We start from the raw sequence: 22463 nt of genomic DNA, 5'->3' as shown, positions 1-22463 counted from the left end.
CAATTCCCAGCACCCACATGGTGGCTCACAACTGGCTGTAACTACAGTACCCTTCCACAGGTAAAACAAAACACCAATGCACATAAAAGTAAATAAATAATTAAAAAAAAAAAAAAGAATGAAGGAGCCTCCTCCCCCCTTGAGCCTATGAATCAGATCACACATGGATAGTCAAGAGTCCTGGTGGAAGGATCACAGAGCTGCCTGGTTTTCTAAATCAAGTTCATTTTATTTGAGATTTTCCACATGCCACAGGTTTACATAAAAACAGCCATTCAGAATGTAGTTTGTCAGCACCACAGTGACATCTGGGTGTGTCACTACCAGACACCAACCACACAGGCAGTCCTCCCAGCTAGACAGGAGTCCGGGCAGTCAGTCACGGCGGGGGAGGGGGGTCACTTAGCACCTGGTCACAAGGCCCTCCATGCCCCGAAACAATAAACACTCAACTCAAGTGGTGCCAGGTAAAGTCACACACAATGCGTCATGGTCAGAAGTGGCATTACCTAGACGCGTGCTCTTGCGTGTGCACACAACAGACACACTTACAGATGCATGCACACTCCTGCTATGGAAACCTTTGTTTGTACATACATTCCTTGCACAGCAACCCGTGAACACCTCGCCGGCACAGAGGTCAGGGCTTTGGCTGGAGCCGAGCCTGCCCCATCTGCACCCCCAGGTTGAGGCAGATCCCAGGCCAACATTAGTAGCAGCACTGACCTCCCTGACCAGCACTGCTGCTGGCAGCCCTGTGGCAGCCTGCCAGGTCTGGCTAGGGCGGGGCAGGTGCAGCCAAGCACCCCCCACTGGTGGGCCTCCAGAGATGTACCACTGAGCAGCCAGCATAGGACCCATGGCTGGTCTAGACTCCATGCAGTAGTAACACAGAGCCTAGCAACTTCTACTGTACCCTGCAGGCCCAAATGCAGATGAGACCAGTCACAAAGCCCCTACGGCAGGGCAGTGGGTGCTGCTAAAAACTGCGAGTACCAGGCTGGGCGGTGGTGGTGCATGCCTTTAATCCCAGCACTCGGGAGGCAGAGGCAGGAGGACCTCTCTGAGTTTGGGGCCAGCCTGGTCTACAAGAGCTAGTTCAGGACAGGCCCCAAAGCTACAGAGAAACCCTGTCTCAAACCAAAATAATAATAATAAAATTATAATAATAATTACCAATGAACTGGTCACATCCACAGGAAGAGGTCAGCATATAGGACCCATGGCCTACAGTCACACTTCATACCCCATTCAAAATTGCTCGCTCTCTCTCCCCCCTCCCTCCCTCATCTCTTCAGGCATAGAGTCTCATGTAGCCTGGGCTGGTTTCAAATTCATTATATAGGTGAAACTGGCCTTGAACTCCTGATTCTCTTGCTTCCACCTCATATTCCCCATCACACTTGGCTTCTCTTTCTTTTTCCCTGTGAGACAGAAATTTCCACCTCTTCAAAGGGGCAGGTCACAGCAAAGGCTGGAGGAAGAGGTGGCTCTCGGAAGGGGTGTCAGGGTGGCTGTCCATCCTCCTCGAGGGTTCAGCCTTGGCTCAAGAGGCCTGGCCCTTGGCACTCACTGTTCCAATGCCTGGGCTCGTCTTTCCCACAGACCCCTGGGCCTAGACAACATCTTGCTAAGAATTTAGCTTTTAACTCTGGGTCTGATGCGGTAGACAGACACTGAATCTACCCTAGATGCCCATGTGAGAGACACCCAGTGGACTGTGTCTGGGCCCAGTCCTCCGCTGGCCACAGCCTTGTTACAGGGCCTCCAAGGGTCAGTTGCAGGACAAAGCCTGACCCTGTCATATAAGAGCAGAACACTCCTCACTCTGGGTGATAAAATTCCTCCCTATGAAATCAGGAAAGCGGGTTGGGGAGATGGCTCAGTGGGTAAAGTACTTGTTGCGGGAGGACCTGAGTTCAGATCCCCAGATGTGGTGGTGCACATGGGTCATCACAGAACTCCCATCACAAGCTGGGAGATGGAGATGGGAAGTCCATGGGTGGGCTAGCCTAGTGTACACAGCAGCAAACAAGAGACCTGCTCACACAAGGTGGGGGGTGAAAAGGGACACCCAAGATTGTCTTCTGCCCTCTACACATGAGCGGGGGCACACACAGACCTGCACACACACATACACACATAGCATTTTAAGAGGAGAGAAAATGAGAAAAGCCACTCAGTGAGCCCAGTATGGCTTGCTGGTATGTGCCAAGCCACAGGGTTAGGAGACATGGCATCAAAGACAGGACATAAAACACAAGGACTAGCTGGACAGTGGTGGCATACACCTTTAATCGTAGCAGTTGGGAAGCAGAGGCAGGAGGATTTCTGTGAGTTAGAGGCCAGCCTGGTCATCTACAGAGTGAGTTCCAGGACAGCCGGAGCTACACAATGAAACCCTGTCTTGAAAAACAGAATGAGCAAATCAATGAACAACACAGGGTCTGTGCAGGAGCAGCCAGGGCTGGGAGGAGGCAGGGGAACAGGCAGCTGTGGAGGTCAGGGGGTTTCTGTTTACAAAAGACTCTCCCTCCTCTCTATCTTCTCACTCCAACACAGAGAACACACACCAGAGGAAGCAAGCCCGTGTGCACGCACATGCAGGTACACACACATACACACACTCACATGCGCGCACATACATGCACACACGCACCTATAGGTAGGTACATGTGCACACGCATGCAGGTGCACACACACGTACGTTCACACGTGTGCACGCACGCACACACACACGCGCGTGCACATATGCACCAGCACGTAGACACCCGTACGTAGGCATGAGCACTCACCATCTCACTGTCTTCTCGGCAGGCAGCATATGGTCTGCCACTTAACAGCCAAGTCCTGCCAATCGGGGACCATTAGGGTGGGTTCTTTTCCCAGCGTCAAATGCTGCAGGCTATAAATTGCGATCAACACCGGTGCCAAAATAGCACTTAGCAAAAATAAGCACGCTATTGACATCTGGTGGATCCTGTCCCCAGTGGAGAAGGAGAGAAAATTCTCACTTGAAGTCAAAGAACTATTGCAAGAGATGCTAAGAATACAAGGCCTACTATTGAGGGTGCTTCCTCAGGCAGTCTGCGCCCCAGCCTCCTGCAACCAGGCCCCTCCCTGTCAGCCCAGTTTCTGGGCACAAATGATGCCACTAGCGAAAACTGCTGGCTCCCAAGACCTGCCTATCCACAGGATTGACAGGACAGCTCTGGTCTTCGGAATACAATCCCAGCAGAAAGGTAATTTCCTGTCTGAACAGAGCTGCCGTTTGTTATTTTGTTGTGTTGTTTTTATTGTTGTTGCTGTTTGAGATAGGGTTTCTATATAGCCCTGGCTGGTCTAGAACTCACGATATAAACCAGGTTGGCCTCAAACTCACCTGCCTCTGCCTCCCAAGTGCTGGGATTAAAGCCTGCACCACCACACCCAGCTGAGTGGAACTTCCTTCAAAGGAAGAAGTTACAGGACTCTTGGGACCTGACATCTCCAAGCAACCTGCCTCCCTCATAGGCTGTGACCAGCTTGTCTCATTTTAAGGACAAGCAGCAGTTGGTCCTGGACAGCCTACGTGGCAGCCTTCAGGTGTCAGCTTATAATGCTTTAAAGACACACCCAGAAACTGGGGAAGGAGTTCCACCACCTCTGGGACCCTTGTCTACAGCTGTGTGTGCCCTCAGTCTGCCCTGGAATCTTGGCAGCCGGTCTCATGGCCTGCAATGCCAGGAAAAGGTAGGACAGGCCCACAGCTCTCAGACAGTGTGTTAGGTCTGTGAAGGCAAGGGCTGCGGGGATGGGGTGGGTATCCCCTGGGATCAGCCTACAGACAGAAGGATCCCTCTGGGAGAGAGGGAGGATTCCCTCAGGCAAGAGACTGGATGAGAAGGGAGGGCTTGGCACTGCAGACCACGTTGAACACTGGAGCTAGAACAGGAGGGGGCAGGCAGAGCCTGGACCTGAGGGCTGTTTTCCTAATGCTGTACCCAGAGCCAGGTCAGAAGCCCCCAGGCCTCCCCAGGCTCCCGCTGCCAGGCACAGCCTGCCTGAGACCACAGGGCAGGCACCCAGAGGCTAGTTCACTCTGCTCCTTACCAAGAAGGGAAGCTGAGGAGACCACAGCTTCGGAGGACCAGTAGCCAAGAAGGGGGAGGGGGAGGGCAGGCTGAGTCTGTGAAGGTCACAGCAGCAAGCGAGGCCTGCTGGCCCTGCATGGACTGAGGTGTCCCGACTGGAAGCTACCTGGATCAATGCCCACAGTGTACCAGTGACCCTTCACCAAGAGAGGCCCAGGCAGGAGTCTAGTTGAACCAATCCAACCACAAGCTCCCACAAGGCCCCTCTAGGGTTACTGATTCTTAGTCTCACTAGTGTGAGGAATGGGGTGAGGCCACAAACATTGGGTCCTCCCTCTTCTTTCCTTTTTTTTGGTTTTTTTATCAAGATTAAGACAGGGTCTTAAAGCCGGGCGATGGTGGCGCACGCCTTTAATCCCAGCACTCGGGAGGCAGAGGCAGGCGGATCTCTGTGAGTTCGAGACCAGCCTGGTCTACAAGAGCTAGTTCCAGGACAGGCTCCAAAGCCACAGAGAAACCCTGTCTCGAAAAACCAAAAAAAAGACAGGGTCTTAAGTAGCCTCAATTATATAGCTGAGGATAACCCAAGTTATCATTCATACCTCCTGAATGCTGTGATTACAGGTGTGAGCCGCCATGAAGGTGCTGGGGACAGAAACTGTGGTCCGTGCACATCTTCTAACTCAAGTCAAACCACGGCTCTCAGTGAATCTCTGTAATGCCCACTCTGGCTTTCACTGTTTTTAGCTATTCTATTGAGGCCAGAGGGTGTGGACTTCCCAAGAAGCGTTCAGACCTCCACAGCACCTCGAGTTTTTAAGCAGAAGCCCAGGAACGGAGGGGAGAAGTGAGCCCTTGCGAGACACAGGCCCAGCTCCTCAGGCTCAGCTCAGGAATGGTGCCATCCCACAGTTCCTGCCCAGGGGACCCTCTGGCACAGGCATCATTAGGCTGAAAACATCCCAGAGACATCACTGGGTTAAAACATTTTCTTTTTTAGGGTGGGGATGGAACCCAGGGCCTCACGCACACATTAGACCACGCCCTAACGTGTCAATAGGAAAGGGGCCAAAGGCTCCCAGATGTCATCGTGGGGAAGGCACAGTGAGAGCGCGGCCACACTGACCCCATGTGGACACAGTCACATGACTGAGCTCACCTGCAGATGACCACGGACAAAGGGACAGTCCCCACACTGAAGTGAGTGGGGGGACTGGGGAGTGTGGCCAGGCCCTGAAGGCCAGGATGGCTCGTCCACTGCTCTCGGTCATGGTCACCTCATCACTAGTCATCATGCCCAAGCACACCCCTGAGAGGGAGAGGGAACCTGGGGGACTGGCGTGAATGTCTCGGAACAACCACAAACTCTTTCTTCCTGTCGCAAAGCAAGGACCCACTCTCCTGGTTTCTCGGACCCTTGTGGAGACTCAGACATGAAGAGGCTCTGCTGCAGGAGTGGCGGGGCTGGGGCCAGACGGCCCTCTCACCACCACAAGTTCGGCGGCTCCTCAGCCACTCTGCTTTTAAATAAGGTGATCTCGTCCAGGTGCACCATGGGGACATCTCGGATGACATCTGTCAGGCCCTCGTGGAGCAGGGGGAAGATGACAACGTTCAATGCGGGCCTCTCAGCCTGGAAACTGAACCAGAGACCATCCATTAATGGGGCTGTGTGGGTTGAGGATGCAGCTCAGAAGGGGAAGGGCCTCAGGGAACCACAGGAGACCCTGGGTTCAGTCTCCAGCACACATGCCTCTGTCTACTTAAGCCATCAGATCCTAGAGCCAGAAAGCAGAATGGAGGGAGACAGGGGTTGTGGCTGGGCCGGGGCCGGACAGTCAGTGTCTAACACACATGGAGCATCTGTCTGGACAGAGCAGTGATGAGCACACACTGAGCACAGTGACAGGCTGGGAGATGGCTCAGCAGTTAAGAGCACTCTGGCTACAACTGGACAGTGGTGGAGCACACTTTTAATCCCAGCACTCAGGAGTCAGAGGCAGAAGGATCAAACTGTTAGCCTGAAGCCAGTCTGGTCCACAGTGAATTCCAGGTTAACAAAGACCACATAGGGAGACCCTGTCTCAGAGGAAACAAAACAAAAACTTAGGCAGGAGCAAAACTCACTTGGAGTGAGATGAGGGGCAGGGACGGCAAAATGTTTTGCTTGGCCGGATGTTCAAGTCACCTCCTCTCTGCCCATAGAGCTCCTGTCGGCAGCCTCAGGAGCCCAAAGCTGGGCACACCTCACACCGCTGTTCTTAAACATTCCCTTGCACTGTTTCCATAGAGACATCAGAAAAGGCGGGGTTCAGACCAAAGCTGAGGAGGAAGACACACCCCATGCCATTCTTCACTGAGCTGCGACAGACAACTGATGGCGTCCATACCACACAACCCAACCACTCTCAAACCAGCGCTGGCTGAGCGAGCGGCAACAGGACCTGACTCATCTGGAAGGCTGGAGGCTCTGGGAGGAGTGGAAACACAGCTCAGTGGCTAAAAGCACGGGCTGCTCTTGCAGAGGACCTGCACTGGATTCCCAGCACCCCACATGGCAGTGCACAGCTGTCTGTGACCGCAGCTCTAGGGGATGCAGTACTCTCTACTGGCCTCTGCAGGTAACTGGACCCACACGCACACACACAGACACAGCACATAAAAAACAACTGGAGGCTCTGGAATAAGAATAGAATCCCCAGGTCACACCACCTCAGGACAGACTACCAAATGAGACACCAAATGTTTTCCTATCTGAAATAGCCTGTGGCCCCAGGCAGGCTCCTTCATGTCCCTTACTGACCCTTGTGTGCTGCCAATGCTATGGGGGCCCAAGCTCCATGGCCATCTTCTCCAGGCCTCACAGTTCACAGCTCCTGGAGCTGGAATTTAGCAGTCACCAGCTCAGTAACCAGGTCACAGTTCTCCCAACTGAGCCGGCCATCTTTTTTTTTTTTTTTTTTTTTTGGTTTTTTTCGAGACAGGGTTTCTCTGTGGTTTTGGAGCCTGTCCTGGAACTAGCTCTTTGTTTTTTTTTTTTTTTTGTTTTTTGTTTTTTGTTTTTTGTTTTTTCGAGATTTGGAGCCTGTCCTGGAACTAGCTCTTGTAGACCAGGCTGGTCTCGAACTCACAGAGATCTGCCTGCCTCTGCCTCCCAAGTGCTGGGATTAAAGGCGTGCGCCACCACCGCCCGGCTCTGGAACTAGCTCTTGTAGACCAGGCTAGTCTCGAACTCCCAGAGATCCGCCTGCCTCTGCCTCCCGAGTGCTGGGATTAAAGGCGTGCGCCACCACGCCCGGCTTGAGCCGGCCATCTTACTAGGTGGGAACATCCCAACAGCCTGCTCTAGTGCTACATGACGCAGTGTTGAGCCAGACACTTCCCAGACACCACGTGCCTCGTACAGAAGCTGTGCAGGCTTCAAAGCAGTGCAAAGCCCGCTCTTTTTTCCCTCCCTCCCTCCCTTCCTGATTTACTTCCTTCCTTCTCTCCCCAAGACAGGATTTCTCTCTGTAGCCCTGGATGTCCTGGAACTCACTCTGTAGACCAGGCTGGCCTCGAAACTCGCAGAAAACTGCCTGCCTCTGCCTCCCAAGTGCTGGGATTAAAGGTATGGGCCACCACCATGGTCAGCTTTCTTTTTTAATTTTTTGAGACATAAATTCACATTTCATGTTTCCCAGGTTGGCCTCAGACTTGCTAAGCAGTTGAGGATGACGCTGAACTTCAGATTCTCCTGCCCCCATCTCTCAAGCACTGGGGCTATAAACCTGCACCACCAGGCCCAGTCTGTACCATGGTGGGCTGGAACCCAGGGCTCTGTGCATGCGAGGCAGGCATTAGACCAACCAAGCCACATCCCAGCCCCTAATCCATTCTTGAAAACTGATACCCGAGTCTAAGGCTCTCGGCGTTGTCCAGACTTAAGCAATCCCCGTTTCCACCTGAGAACACTCTCCTCTTTGCAGACCAGACACAGATCAAGCCGTTTTCCTGGCACGGAGAGCCACATCTGTGCACTCAGTCTTGAGCGCGGCCCCCAGGGCTGTTGTAGGCCAGAGCTTGCCAGAACACAGAAGCAGAGGCCGAGCTGGCAAGCTAGAAGAACGCCCCTGTGTCTACAGGGGACACAGCAGGGGCTGGGGCAGCCAGTGCCCCAACATACAGCAACAGGCTACAAACACATGTGGGAAGGCAGTGCCAACTGGGCCTCCAGAGAGAATGGCATGACCACCACAGTGGGCAGCAGACCTCTGTCACCAGCCTGAGAGGAACTGGAGAACAGTTTGGGATTCCTGAGTCTTTAGGGTGGAGGCCACAAGACTGGCGCAGGCCTCTGGTCTCTACTGCTCCAGGAAAGCACTGGCACTGCCCACCTTCGCTGGCTTGGCTACTGGCCAAGCTCGGGCCCTGCTGCAGAGAAAAGAGTTCAAGCCAGGATGCCTAGGCCATGTGGAGGTGCTATGAAGAGCCTATAGTGGGCAGAACATGAGGAGGAAAGCTGGGGTAATGGCACTGGGTGTGATGGGTGGCAATTGTACCCACATCCCAGCTCATCAGGGTGGCCATGGAGCTGGTCTATCACTAAAAGGTTCTGGCTGTGGCTGGAAGATGCTGCTCCCCAGAGATAAAGTCAGGAGAAGCTCACTTAGGGTCTCGGGACTGGTGAGACATGGTGCAGGCGAGACCCTAAGTGAGACCCACGGTGTAGTGCCAGATGACCAGGTGACATGAGGTCCCCCATCCCCAGGGCTGATAAGGAATAAGCCCAGGTGGGAGAGCCCAGAGAAGCAGGGACTTATGGGGCCTTCTTGTTTGCCAGGTCTAAGAAATAGAGGTCAAAAAGAGGAGTTCAAGGTGGGTTCAGCCGATGGCCTTAAGTCAGGGCCCGGACCCTGATGTCACAGTGCTGCAGGCAGACTGGCCACACACAGAACACATGGATGGGGGCAGGGGCAGTGCTGGGCAGGTGTGTGTGCCTGCAGCCAGGAGCAGGTGGAAGGTCCGGGGTACCAGCAGGAACTAGGCTAAGCTGGGCAAGCACATCTCTCCCCTTCACAAGCCCCCAAGGTCCATGAGTAATCTGTCGCTGAGTCGGGTACCCAGACACTGAATTCAGACCTCATATGGGGCCAAAGAGGTCCAAACAGGAGAGGGACATGAGAAGAACATGATCCAACACCCAGTGGGGCTGCACGGTGCAACAGGTGGGGAAAGGAGCTGGCATGGTGCCGTGTGCCTATCATGCCAGCACTGGGGAGGCAAGATGTCAATCCCCCAGAACGGCACTGGATGCAAAATCCCAAGGCTGGGACATGGCTCACCCGCAGAAGACTTACCTGATATACACAGGCCCTAACACAGCGTAAATCTAATGTGGCAGCATACTCCTGTAATGCCCAAACTTGAGAAGTAGAGAGGGGCGGATCAGAAGGTTAAGGTAATCCTTACTGCAATTGAGGCTAGCCTGGGCTCCATGAGACCTTATCTCAAAAAAAAAAAAAAAAAAAAAAAGGCCTGGGATACAAAACATGGAGAACAAGCAGAGTCCCAGGCACTGTGTATGGCATTAGACAGAGGGTAACCTTAGTCCAGTTGCTTCCTGTGAGGTGGGGAGAATCCAAATTCAAACCCAAAAACATGAAGGGCTGCAGTGTTGGCATAAAAAACAAAAAAGCCGAACACAGGAGGGTAAGAAAGAAACCACTGCCTAGGACCTGAGGCACACAAGCACACAAGCAGCCCACGTGAGGACAGACACAGAAGGTGACCCTGGAACAATCAACACTTCTCAGTTACAGTGGTAGTGAGGAAAAGACCTCCATGCTGCTGGGGTTGGGGGGGGTGGGGAGGGTTCAGGAGTACAAGTTCAGTGCTTCCCTGAGCTCTCCAGACAGGAAAAGAAGAGCACTGGGGGCTGCTCTGTGTAGCTGAGGCCAGCTTGGGCAACCCCAAAAGTGGTATAACATGCCTATAAGCCTATAATCTCAGCACTCGGGAGGTAGATGGAGGCAGGAGGTGGGGAAGCTGAGGCCATTCTCAAGGCCAGGCTGAATTACAAAAACCCCCTGTGAAAGGTTTCTAAACCAAACAACAGCTTCAGGAAAGAGGACAGCCAACCCCACTTGCTGCTTTTCACAAACACCCTGGACAGAGTGCTGGCTGCTGGGAGCAACACTGCCACCTGCTGGAGCACTGCAGCAGAGCACCCTGCTCGACTGGGCTCCTGGAGGACCCAGGAATGACTGTAAGACTGCAGGAGCCCAAGAGGCACCTGGAGAGGCTGGTGCCACGCTGGGGGAAGGGGCTCTGCAGATGGCAAGGGTGCAGCAGAGGCATCCCCAGAACAGCTCTTCTGCCAGCCTCTAGGGCTCTGCTGTGGCCTGAGGTTGCAATCCAGGAGAAGGATTTGTGCTGTCCTGGGTCAGGACTTCCCCTGAAGGGCTTCTCACACCAGCAGCACAGCTCCCTCTCCCTCATTTACATTTTCTTAAGACAGAGTATCATGTAGCCCAGGCTGGCCTCAAACTCACTATGTAGCAGAGGATGACTCTGAATCCTGCCTCCACCAGTCAAGAGCTGAGATTACAGGCGTGTGGCAGCTCATCTGTGGCACCAGCAAGACTGAGTTTATTCATTTAGGCTCATGGATGTGTGTTAGTTAGTCCACATGTTTATGTGCACTACATGTGTACAGGTACCCAGAGTGGCTAGGCGTCCATGGAGTACCCTGGAACTAGTGCTGCAGGCAGCTGCAGCTGCGGACCCTTGGCAGGAGCAGTAAGCGCTCTTAACTGCTGAGTCATCTCTCTAGCTCCAGCCAGGGTTTGGTGGTTGCCAGGCAAGCACGCTACTAACTAAGTTAAGCTCTGTCCCTTACTTGTCTTTGAAATGGTCTTGCTGTATACCCCAACCTGGCCTTGAACTCACCATGTAGCCCAGGCTGACCCAAACACCCTACCCTGTCTCAGCCTTCTCAGCGTCATCCTCCATCCTAACTTCTCTCTCCATCCCAATGTGCAGCTCCGTCCTGCATGCTGCCAACTGGTCTGGTGCTTCCTGCCTCAGTACCCTCATCTGTAAGCTGCAGTTACTACAGCCATTTCTCAAGACCCCTGTGGTGGAAGGAGAGTTAACTCCTGAAAGCTGACCTCTGACCTCTCCACACATGCTGTGCCTGCACACCTGTCCTACAGACATACACAAAATAAATAAATGTATAAATGTAATACAAAATTTAAATACTCTAAGTCCATCTGGTACCTGATAACATGACCAAAACCATGGATAAACCAGGGGAGCCAGGAGCAGGTTTCTCGTGGCAGCATTTCATTGAGTGGAGAAAGGCCAAGACAGGACACAAGACCATCACCAATGATCAGGCAATGCACTCTGTGCCCTGAAGTCCCCGTGCTGAAACCCTACTCCTGACATGCTGCTAGCCAAAGGGACGAGTCAGGCACAGTGACTCGGAATGAGATCCCAGCACTCCAGAGGCAGAGGCAGGAAGAGCCACAAGTTCGAGGGAACCTGGCTTGCACAGTGATTCCAACTTACCCTGAGATACAGAGAGACCCTATCTCAACAACAGAAGGTGGAGCTTCGGGAGGTCTGAAGGCAGAGCCTTCGCAATGAGGGCAGGTCCTTCCTGGGCCCACATGAAACACAGTGAAGTAAGTAAGACTTTGCCTCCAGAACCCAGGATAAACTCTGTAGCTAAGGCTAGCCCTGAACCCCCAGGATCCTTGTGTATCAGCCTTCCAAGTGGCTGAGACCAGAGACCATCTATAGGAACTAGTCCCCTGCAGGAGATCAGGCTCTCTGATCATGCTGCTAGGATCTGGTACTCCATCTCCCGAAAGTGGGGGCTGGGCTGGGGACACTGGTGCTGTCCAAGACCTCCCACCCACCAACAGACCATGCCAGGCCATGCCACTCACCTCCGGAGGAGTGACTGCTGCAGGCTCTTGCAGGTGGTGAGGGATTCTCCAGTGAACATGTGACACACGACAACATGCAGGCAACGGGCCATAAAGGCCAGCACGGCATCCGGCTGCACGGTACCACTTCGAGACACCAGGCACAGGCGCTCCAGAGATGAACACTGGCCCAGTGCCTGGAAGAACTGTGCGTTGGCATTGAAATAGGGCTGCTCCAGCCTGCAAGAGAGAAGGGTGTGAGTGCCAGGGATCTGGCTCTCCCGAGGAGATCCTGACTCCCAGGATGAGATGTGGCTAGTCACTGTCTGCAGACCCTGCCAGCTCGCACTGGCTCAAGGCCATCTGTCTTCCTTCCTCAGCAAGCTGTCCCACCCCCATACTGTCACACCTGCTGGCCTTAGGAGGATTCACACATGACGCAGCCTTGGGGAGTCGGTCTGATGGCAGAGACAAACCGGGAGAAAGTGGGGGTCCAGCAGGCTAGAGTGAGTGGGAAAGGGGCAGAAAAGGAAGAAAGCCCCTTAGGGATGCTTTGAGGCTAGCATCTCGTCGTCATCCCAGAGCACAAGCCCCGCCACACATGTTCCACGAAAGGGTTACTGCTGTTCTCAGACACAATGAAGAACTTCTTCTTTTTTTTTTTTTTTTTTAGGATTTTCGAGACAGGGTTTCTCCGTAGCTTTTTGGTTCCTGTCCTGGAACTAGCTCTTGTAGACCAGGCTGGCCTCGAACTCACAGAGATCCGCCTGCCTCTGCCTCCCAAGTGCTGGGATTAAAGGCGTGTGCCACCACCACCCGGCAATGAAGAACTTCTTTAGGCCACGGAGGGGGCCAAATGGCTTTTCCCCTTCACCAAGAATACCAGTCACCTACATCATCTATAGAGCCCCAAGCGACACACACTCACATTGGAATTTTGATTTCCCTCCCTTTTAAATAAAAAAAGTATAGTCATTTATATTTTATACATATGTGTGTGAATTCCTGCATGTATGTGTACCGTGTGTGTGTGTGCCTTATACCCAAGGAGGGCAGAAGAGGCATTAAATCCCCTAGAAACAGAGCTACCAGTGGTTGTGAGCCACTTGTTTCTGGGAACTGATTCTAGGTCCTCTGCAAGCATACTATATGCTCTTAACCACTGAGCCAGTTCTCCATGGCCCCACCCCACCCCCCTTTTTTTTTCATTTTTGTTAGCATGATGCCATGGACTGAACTCGGGCACTCAAGCGTGCCAGCCAGGCTCTATTGCTGAGCTACAACCTCAGACTTCACATTTTTTTTCTAATTTTAACTGATTTTTTTCTCTCAAGACAGGGTCTCTGTGCAGCCCTGGCTGGCCTTGAACTCACTCTGTCTATTAATTCAGAGATCCGCCTACCTCTGCCTCTCAAGTGCTGCTATTACAGGTGTGCACCACCACCATCACCTGGCTTTCCACGGTGTGGGAACTGAGCTTAGGCCTCAGACACGCTAGGTTAGGCATGCATTCCTCCACTGACCCATACTCCCGGCCCTTTAGTTTTTTAACCTTGTTTTATTCTTTCAGTTTTGCATACGCATATCATGTAAATTAGTCATTTTCACCCCTCAATAATTTCTATTTTGAGGCAGGGTCTCACTCTGCTGCCAAGGCTAGCCTTAAATTCAGTGGTCCTCCTGCCTCAGCTTCTCAAGTGCTTCTTTATAGGGTGTGAAAGTGGTAGGAAGCAGGGGTGCAGGGCCCCTGGGCCCTTGAAGTTACCAGCAGCAGTGTGTGTGTGTGTGTGTGTGTGTGTGTGTGTGTGTGTGTGTATCCCTGTCCCCTCCCCTTCCCCAGCAGCAGGGGATGGAATCCCAGTGCCAGGCAGCAGTCATCACCTCTACCAGTAGGTGGCAGCATGGACTTGCACTACAGGCCCAGGTGTCCCCAGGCCATCTGAGTCACAGCGGTAATGTGTACCGTACATACTTTTAAACCTTTTCCAATTAGACAGCCACTTACAGAACCTTGCCCGGAAAGAACTAATCTGTCAGTGTTCAGCCTGCTGTGAATATCCTATCTCTCTCCCTCCCCAACTGTGGGGCCAATGCACCCTTACCCTCTCCCCTGTGCACAAGACTGGTCAGCACCCAGGGCGGATGGGAAACTGACCTAAAGGAGGTACCATCTGAGGCACCTGAGGGTAGACAGGGAACAAGGAAATGGGATCCACCCAGATCAGACCTTGTCCTAACTCTGACCTTTCCCACCACCAGCCAGCAAGGACCAGACCTCTCCTTGCCATTTAGCTCTCCGGGGCGAATGTGCCCACCCCCTCTGGCTTAAGGGGCTGACGCAGCGCTGAGCCAGGCGGGATGAGGGAGAATGACAGCTGAGAGCTGCTCCTGAGACCGTGCCAGCCCTGGCTCAAGTGACTCTCTTGTTTCCGCCCAGGCAGCGGAGGGTGACTCAGGGTAACACCCGCCTCCAGCCGTGGGAAAGGTGGCACCCTTTTCTGCCTGACACGTGATCCTCTCACCACAGGGGTACGCCCCAAACCCACAGCCAGAACAACCTGTCCCTGTGGCACCTCCACCCCACAGGGAGCCAGGCTGGTACGAGCTCGGGTTCAGGGCAGACTGTGGTGGAGGCGGCAGCAGGTGAGCCTGGGAGTCCCAGGGCTGCGATCAGAACACTCCCCAAGAAAATGCGGGTGCCCCATGCAGCCCCTGCAACCCCAGGAAGCAACTCCCTGGCGAGCAAAGACTCTGGAGCCTATACTAGCTCCTGCCACTTTGCATCATCTCTGGGCTCGCCTGCTCAGAAGGCAGTGATCCAGAGGAATGGCGCCATTTGGCTGCTCTGGGAGCCTGTGTTTGTTCAGAACAGACAGTACCTCACACAGCAGACAGTTCTGAGGCTGTGGGCACAGGCTGGAGCCTGGGTAGAGATGCCACTATGAATTGTCATCAAGCTCTTGCGAGCCTACAAGACAAATTTATCCCCAGTCCTACAGGTCCTGCCTCTAGAGAGGATGCCAGGTCCCAGGGACAAACCAGCATATAGCCCTGGCTGGCTGTCCCAGGGACAAACCAGCATATAGCCCTGGCTGGCTTGAATCCACAATCCTCCCGACTCAGCCTCCCTACACAGCAGGTGTGAACCATCACACCTACTGCAAAAACACAAGGCTTGGTGGACCCACGGAAAACAAACACTGACAGCAAGATGAAAAAAATCTAGAAAGACCTTGGCTCTGAAAGACTCAAAAGGCTCACCTGGTACCCTTGAATTTAGGAAATGGCCCTAATCATGGAAGGAAGTCAACAGCAGTGGCCCAGCAGAGAGTTATACATCAAATATATTCTCTGATCCATCTTTCTTTTCTTTTCTTGAGACAGTCTCATGTAGCCCAGGCTGGCCCAAACTATGTAGCTAAGGATGACCTTGAATCTCTAATCCTCCTCCTCCCCACACCCAGTTTGTATGGCACTGAGGTTGGAACCCCAGACTTTGCATCTGTCAGGTGAGCTCTTTGTTGACTAAGCTGCACCCTCAGCCTGATTCTGTGATACATTTACCATTCTGGCAAACAATGACCATGCATGTCCTAACCGTGGCTTCAGGAAAGGCCAGGGGTGTGACAGGACAGGCACAGGAAGACACAAGTGTGAGCGACACCACAAAGGAAGCAGTAAGGAAACGGAGGGCCTAGTGACTACAGGGAACCACAGATGCAGCCAAGGAGGAAGGCGTCCATCTGTGCGCCTGGGAGAGGCAAAGACAGCTGTGGGAGAGGGAGGAGGGGCGGCGGCTGTGGCAGACTTTCCCACTACAGCTACAGAGTTTGCTCTTAAGGCAGAGAGAACCCAAGGCTCACATTAACTTTGTCTTGTTTTTGTTGTTCAAATAGAGTCTGGGTAGCCCAGGCTGGCTCAAATTCACTGTGGAGCCAAGGCTGACCTTGAGCTCCAGGCCCCACCTCTTGAGAGCTGGAATGATGCTGGGGTACAGTCACAATATCTGATTCTTTGTGTGTCTGGGGGTGATGGTGCGTGGGTGCTGTTGCCTTTGAAGACAAGGTTTCATTCTGGTCCAGGCTGACCTTGACTCAAGGCAATCTCCAGCCTTAGCCTCCTGATTTTAGGCATATGTCACCACAAACAACTGACTGGAACTTCTAAACAGGGGGTGTAAGAAAGCCCACAGGCGGGTTCCCAAAGCCAGTAGAGCCAGAGGCAGAGGACCCATGGACATAGACACCCAGGCATGGATACCAGCTGTCCACAGAGACCTCCTGGGCTGTGGCTCTGCTCAGCTGAGGATCAAGCTGGAGCAGCAGGGCAAGTGACCAGATAAGACAGAGGCTTCAAACCCAGACAGCTATAGCGTGGCTTTGTTCCAAGGAGGACAGGAAGTAGAGCTCACAGCTTGGCCAAGCAGCTCTGGAAGGTTCTGGGCCGTTAGCAACACAGGACCTGCTGACTTCCTGTCACGCTGAAGCTAGGCGGGGAGCAAGGAAAGAACACACCCTGTCCTCCCCGTCCTCCCTTGTGGGTCCTGAGGACAGATTGATAGTCAAGAGGCTCCTGCTTCAGATCCGACATCAGTGGCCATGGATGCTGGGAGAGAAAGGTCAGCTTTGCGCCTGCTCAAGGCACAGCTCCGGTGCTGGCTAGTTTTAAGTCAACTTGTCCCAAGCTAGAGTCATCTAACAGGAGGGAGCCTCAGTTGAGAAAATGCTTCCATAAGACTGGGCTGTAAGCAGATAAACCTGTAGGGCACTTTTTTTAAATTAGTGATTGATGTGGGAGAGCCCAGCTCATGGAAGGCGGTGGCTCTGTAAGACAGCAGGCTGAGCAAGCCATAAGGAGCAAGCCAATAAGCAGCACCCCTCCGTGGCCTCTACATCAGCTCCTGCCTCCAGGTTCCTGCCCTGTTTGAGTCCCTGTCCTAACAGGAGTGTAGGAGTGTAAGCCTTCAAGCTGTTTTTGGTCATGGAACTTCATCACAGCAATAGAAACCCTAAGATAGGCACCAAAGAAGCAGTAACTAACTGTACTAGAGAGAGTGACAGCCACGTACAAGTCCCTTTAGGCTAAGACATGGCTTTGTGGCCCCGATGATGCTTCCACCCACCCACTAACAGCTATGGACTGGCAGAGTCCTCAAGTCCTGCCCCTTCGCCTGCCCAGAGCCAGGGACTTCACTACGCGGTGTGTCCAACATGAACCTCGTGTGGTGGGGCATAGAATAATCCCAGTACTAGAGAGGCAGAGGCAGGACAACCAGAAACCTCAGTCATCCTCAGGTGCACAGAAAGGAGGCCAGTCTAGGACACAAGAGACCCTGCCCCAGCAGGAAAAAGGATGCTTACAACTGAAGCATGATGGGCACACTTAGGATCCAGATGCTCCAGAGCTGAAGGCAGGAGAATCAAAGTTAAAGACCTTCCTGGATGACAGTAGTGGATTCAAAGCAAGCCTAAACAACTTGCTTAAAACAAGGTAAAACGAGAGCTGGAGACAGATCGGTGGTAGAGTACTTCCCTGGAATATGCAAGGCCCTCACTGTTCATGGGGTGCAGGCCTGTATTTCCAGATGGAGTGACACCTAGTTAGAGACCATCTTGGGCTAGACAGAACCTATCTCAAAAATTCAAGGACTAGCCAGGCATAGTGATGCATGCCTTTAATCTCAGCACTTGGGAAGCAGAAGCAGGCACATCTCTGAGTTTGAGGCCAGCCAGACCTACAGAGTGAGTTCTAGAACAGCCAGTGCTACACAAAGAACACAAAGAAACCTTGTCATAAAAACACAAACAAACAAAAAGCCAAAACTTCAAGGACTAGGAGGTATGGCTCAGTGGTAGAGCCCCTGCTTAGAGTCCCCCAGTGAGGGGCTGGGGTGTGGCTCAGTGGTAGAGCCCCTGCCTAGAGTCCCCCAGTGAGGGCTGGGGTGTGGTCAGTGGTGGAGGAACAAGACCTTTGTTCTATGTTCTATTTACACCAAAAAAACTTTTTTTAAAAAAAAATACACGGGGCTGGAGAGATGGCTCAGAGGTTAAGAGCACTGCCTGCTCTTCCAAAGGTCCTGAGTTCAATTCCCAGCAACCACATGGTGGCTCACAACCATCTGAAATGAGATCTGATGCCCTCTTCTGGCTGCAGACACACAGACAGAATATTGTATACATAATAAATAAATAAATATTTAAAAAAAAAATACACAGGGTCTCACTAATTAACCCTGACTGTCCTAGAACTCTCTCTCTTTAGACCAAACTGGACTCCAACTCACTGAGATCCACCTGTCTCCACCTCCTGAGTAGTGCTGGGATACAACAGAACCCTTATCCTTTAAATGTTGGATAATGACAAAAATCCCCTTCACTTCAGTATTTCAGTGTGAATGCAGTCCACGCTTGGCTCTGGAAACACCAGTCATCTTTGTCCTAGGAGTTTAACCCAGACTCTTGAGCACACTAAGGGCTCCACCACTAAGCGAAGTCCTCAACCCTCACGTCAATATTTTATTTCAAGCTGCCCAGGCTGGGCTCAGACTCACTCTCAAGGACAAGGCCCATGGCAGGGCCATCTGAGGGCTGTGTGCTCTATTTCCTCCCACTTTCCAGGATGGGTCCTGCCATCCTCCTCAAGGCCACCACTCCCAGAAATCTGAGTTCTCCCGGAGACGATCTGTGTCTCCATCCTGCCTGCTCTTGTCCCCACCAGGCACCAACAGCAGCTCTAGCTGAAGCTCTCCAGTGCTCCTCTGCCTGCCCTCCTGCCCCATCTCCCTCTCCCCTCCTCCTCCTCCTCCAGTGGTCTGGCTGCTCTGAGTCAAGGAGGTTTGAGGGCACTGTCATCTGCTCTGTGCTTTGGCTTTGGGGAGAAAGGGTCTTGCTAATACAACCCAAGCTGCCCAGTTCTTCTACCTCAGCCTTCCGGATGCTGGGATGCCAGGACTGCAGGTGTGCGTGCACACAACAAACATTTCCAGAACCCCAAGGCTTGTGTGCACATGCTATCAGACATCTCCTCTACCTTAGTCTGAAGCCCCCAGCCAACTGTGACACATGCTCCAAGAATCACTATGAGGGCCTGGGACAGCTCAATTGGTGACAGCACTTGCTAGCAGGCTGGAAAGATTATCTAGTCCACTGGACATTCTTCCAATAGGACCCAGGTTCAATTCCCAGCACCTGCATGGCACCTCACAACTGTCTGTACATAACTCCAGTTCCAGGAGACTGACACCCTCACATCAATGCACATAAAATAAATTATATAAAAAATAGTGCTTGCTGGCAAATATTAGAAACTGAATTCAACTGGGCAGTGGGGGCACACACTTTTCATGCCAGCACTTAGGAGGAAGAGACAGGAGGATCTCTGTGAGTTCAGGGTCAGCCTGGTCTACAGAGCGAGTTCCAGGACAGGGCCCCAAAGCTACATAGAGAAACCCTGTCTCAAAAAACAAAAACAAACAAAAAAAGAAACTGAGTTCTGAGTTCAAATTCCCAGCAACCATGTAAAACCCAGGTAGGCAACACATGTCTGTAACCCCCAGGAACTCCCTGGCCAGTTTTCTGAAGAAAGAAGCTGTGAACAAGATGGTTCAGAGGGTTGAAGCACTTGCTGTGAAAGTCTCATGACTTACGCTCAATCCTTAGACCCCATCTAAAAGTGGAAGGACAGAACCAACTCCACGTGTGCACTCTGGCAATGTATCCCCACGTATACACGCACACACACACACACAGATGATGATGATAATAATAATAATAGTAATAATAATATAATTTGGGGCTGAGTATAAGAGCACACCTTTAAGCCCAGCATTCAGGAGGCAGAAATAGGAGGATTTCTGAATTTAAGGCCAGCCTGGTCTACATAAGTTCCAGGCCAGCCAGAGCCACATAGTGAGACCTTGTCTCAAAAAATGGGGGATGTGGGAGTGTGGGGAACAGGACCCAGCACTGGAGAGATGCCTCAAGGTTAGGGGCACTGGCTGCTATTCCTGAGGACCCGAGTTCTGTTTCCAGCACCCACAGGGTGGCTCACAACCTTCTGTAACTCCAGTTTTAGGGGATCCAACATCCTCTTCTGGCCTCCACAGTCACTGCACATATGTGCTACCACAAACATGCATACAGGCAAAACACACACATGTAAAAATTAAAGTAAATAAATCTAAACAACTTTTAATATGGTAAGGCTGTGAATGAAGTAGCACTGTGTGGGACAATGGGCAGGGCTGAGTTTCTGTGAGAGTGGCGGCAGACGAGATGCTGTCACCTCAGGTCCTCAGTCCCTCACCCCTCAGTCCCTCACCCCTCAGGTCCTCACCTCAGGTCCTCAGTCCCTCACCCCTCAGGTCCTCTCCCCTTAACTTCGGTCCCTCCAACCACAGCCCCTCACCTCAGGTCCTTCAGCCGCTTGCAGTGCTTCAGCATGTCAGCAAGAGCAGGCATGTACACCACCTTCCCCATCATGCCCAGGTTGGCCAACGACAGAGACTGAAGCTGCTGGCACTGCAGGCCAATGCTCACCAGCCCAGAGCCTGTCAGCATGCCTGGCAGCTGCGCTAGTGTCAGATGCCGCAGGAAGGCCAGCTGGCCAATGGCAGCCACCTCTGAGTCCCCGACGTTCTGTGCCCGACTGCAGGGCGGGAGGGAGTTGCGGATGGCAGGCTCGTTGCGGGGCATGGCTGAGGAGAAATTGGACCCTATCAGTTCCAGATGCTCCAGGAAAGGGAGTTTCTTCAGCAGAGACCAGAACACAGAGGCAGGCTGGGCAGACGACTGGCCCAGGAAGGGACTGGGAAAGGTCTGCACCCCAATGCGCACCTTCTTGCCAAAGCCACGGGGCACTGCATGCATTGCTGGCGGGGCAGGCGCACGGTCAGGCCTGGGTGCTGAGTCGGCCACGGAGCAGACGGGCAAGGAGAGAGAACGCAGGTGGCAGAGGCGGGCCAGGAGCTGGCAGAGGTGGCGGCCCAGGCCATCGGAGCTATGGTGGTGGGCAGCTGAGAGGTTGAGGTGGTGCAGGTTACAGCAGGACTCCACCAGCGTCTCCAGGATGCTGCTGTCAATGTCGTCCTCTGCCTTACGGAGCAACGAGTCTGCAGACAGGCAATGCACACAGCCACTGAGGTTGAGGCTGGCGAGGCTGCGCAGGTCCTTCCCCCCATTGATGACCCGCTGGATCAGGTGACCACCTGACAGCGTACACCGGCTAAAGCTGAAGTAGAAGGGATTGTTGAATTTCATATGCTGGAGGAGGGTGGAGCCATTCAGCCACGACTTCGGCAGCTGCAGGGCATCCAAGGCCACGTTGCGAGCCATGGAGTCCAGCAGGTTCTTGGTGGCCCCACTCTCCGCGAAGCTGCCAGGGACAGAGATGAGAAAGGCATGCAGGTTCTCAGGCGTGCGGTCACTAAGCACGGCAAGGTAGAGCCGCACCACCTCCTGGTTGATGTAGCCAGGGGCCAGGCGGGCATAGAAGACACGCAGGTTCTGGTAATGGGGGACATTGCTCTGGCCCACCATGAGCTGGCCTGAGAGGACGGCACCCTCACGTGTGCGGTCCAGGATCTCGAAGTACAGCAGCAGCTTCTGCAAGCTGGCACAGCAGGGCACCACACCATAGGACGGTGTGAAAAGTGTCTGCTTGAGTTCCCTGACACGGCTCAGGGTGGCCTTGCACTCACTGCTCAGCTGGCTGGCATCGAAGCCGGGACTCACATCAATGGCCAGTGAGCGCAGGTGCTGCAGGGCTGAAAGCACCTTGGACAGTCGCAGGGAGGTGAGGTGGCAGCCTGACAGGTTCATCTTTACCAGACTGTGACAGCGGGCCACGTGCTCGATGGTGGAGCCGGACAACCAATAGCAGCCTGCCATGTTCAACTGCTGGATCTCCCGGCCAATCTCCTTCACCAGCTGCTTCACCTTGTCCTCACTGGCCTGCAGAATGGGGACAGGGCAGGAGAGACGGGTGTCCAGGGCTACTCCCCACTCCTGCTCAGAGGAAAGGAAAGCTTCACGCTGCCAACAGTGAAGAAACCCCATTTGCATTTTGTTTGTTTTGTTTTGATGACAGGGTTTCTCAGCCTTGGCTGTTCTAGAACTCACTCTGTAGCCCAAATTGGCCTTGAACTCATAGAGATCTGTCTACCTCTGCCTCCTGAAATTAGAGGCCTGCACCACCATTGCCTTGAACTTGCAGATCCAGCCTCAGTTTCTGAATGCTAGGATTACAGGCCTATGCCATCAGGCACACACATCTGGGCTGTTTATTTGTTTTTGTTTGAGACAAGGCCTTACTGAATTGGTCTGAGCTGTGAGTATCCTGCCTCAGTCTCCTGAGGGCTGGGACTACATGTGTATCCTTCCACAGTGGGCTCATGTCTCAGGTTAATCAGAGACTTCAGCCCCTCGCCCTTCTGCAGCAGTGGCAACTGCGCCACACACCCCCCCACACCCCC

The 22463-nt window shown here is 53.1% G+C and overlaps 1 protein-coding gene across 1 annotated transcript in view; it reads right to left on the bottom strand.

Annotated features, from left to right (window-relative positions):
• Positions 1 to 214: 214 nt before the first annotated feature.
• Positions 215 to 22463, bottom strand: part of Fbxl18 (F-box and leucine rich repeat protein 18) — a 28295-nt gene continuing 6046 nt past the window's right edge. Inside the window, exons 3-5 of the mRNA XM_057765048.1 lie at positions 20399 to 21942; positions 12014 to 12232; positions 215 to 5713 (exon numbers count right to left, since the gene is read on the bottom strand). Of these exons, the coding sequence (XP_057621031.1) occupies positions 5557 to 5713; positions 12014 to 12232; positions 20399 to 21942 (1920 nt within the window). The 3' untranslated portion in view covers positions 215 to 5556. The remainder of the gene's footprint in view (positions 5714 to 12013; positions 12233 to 20398; positions 21943 to 22463) is intronic.

The sequence above is a fragment of the Chionomys nivalis genome, chromosome 3 (assembly GCF_950005125.1).
Source record: "Chionomys nivalis chromosome 3, mChiNiv1.1, whole genome shotgun sequence".
Lineage (NCBI taxonomy): Eukaryota > Metazoa > Chordata > Mammalia > Rodentia > Cricetidae > Chionomys > Chionomys nivalis.
This window is presented reverse-complemented; position numbering and strand designations above follow the sequence as displayed.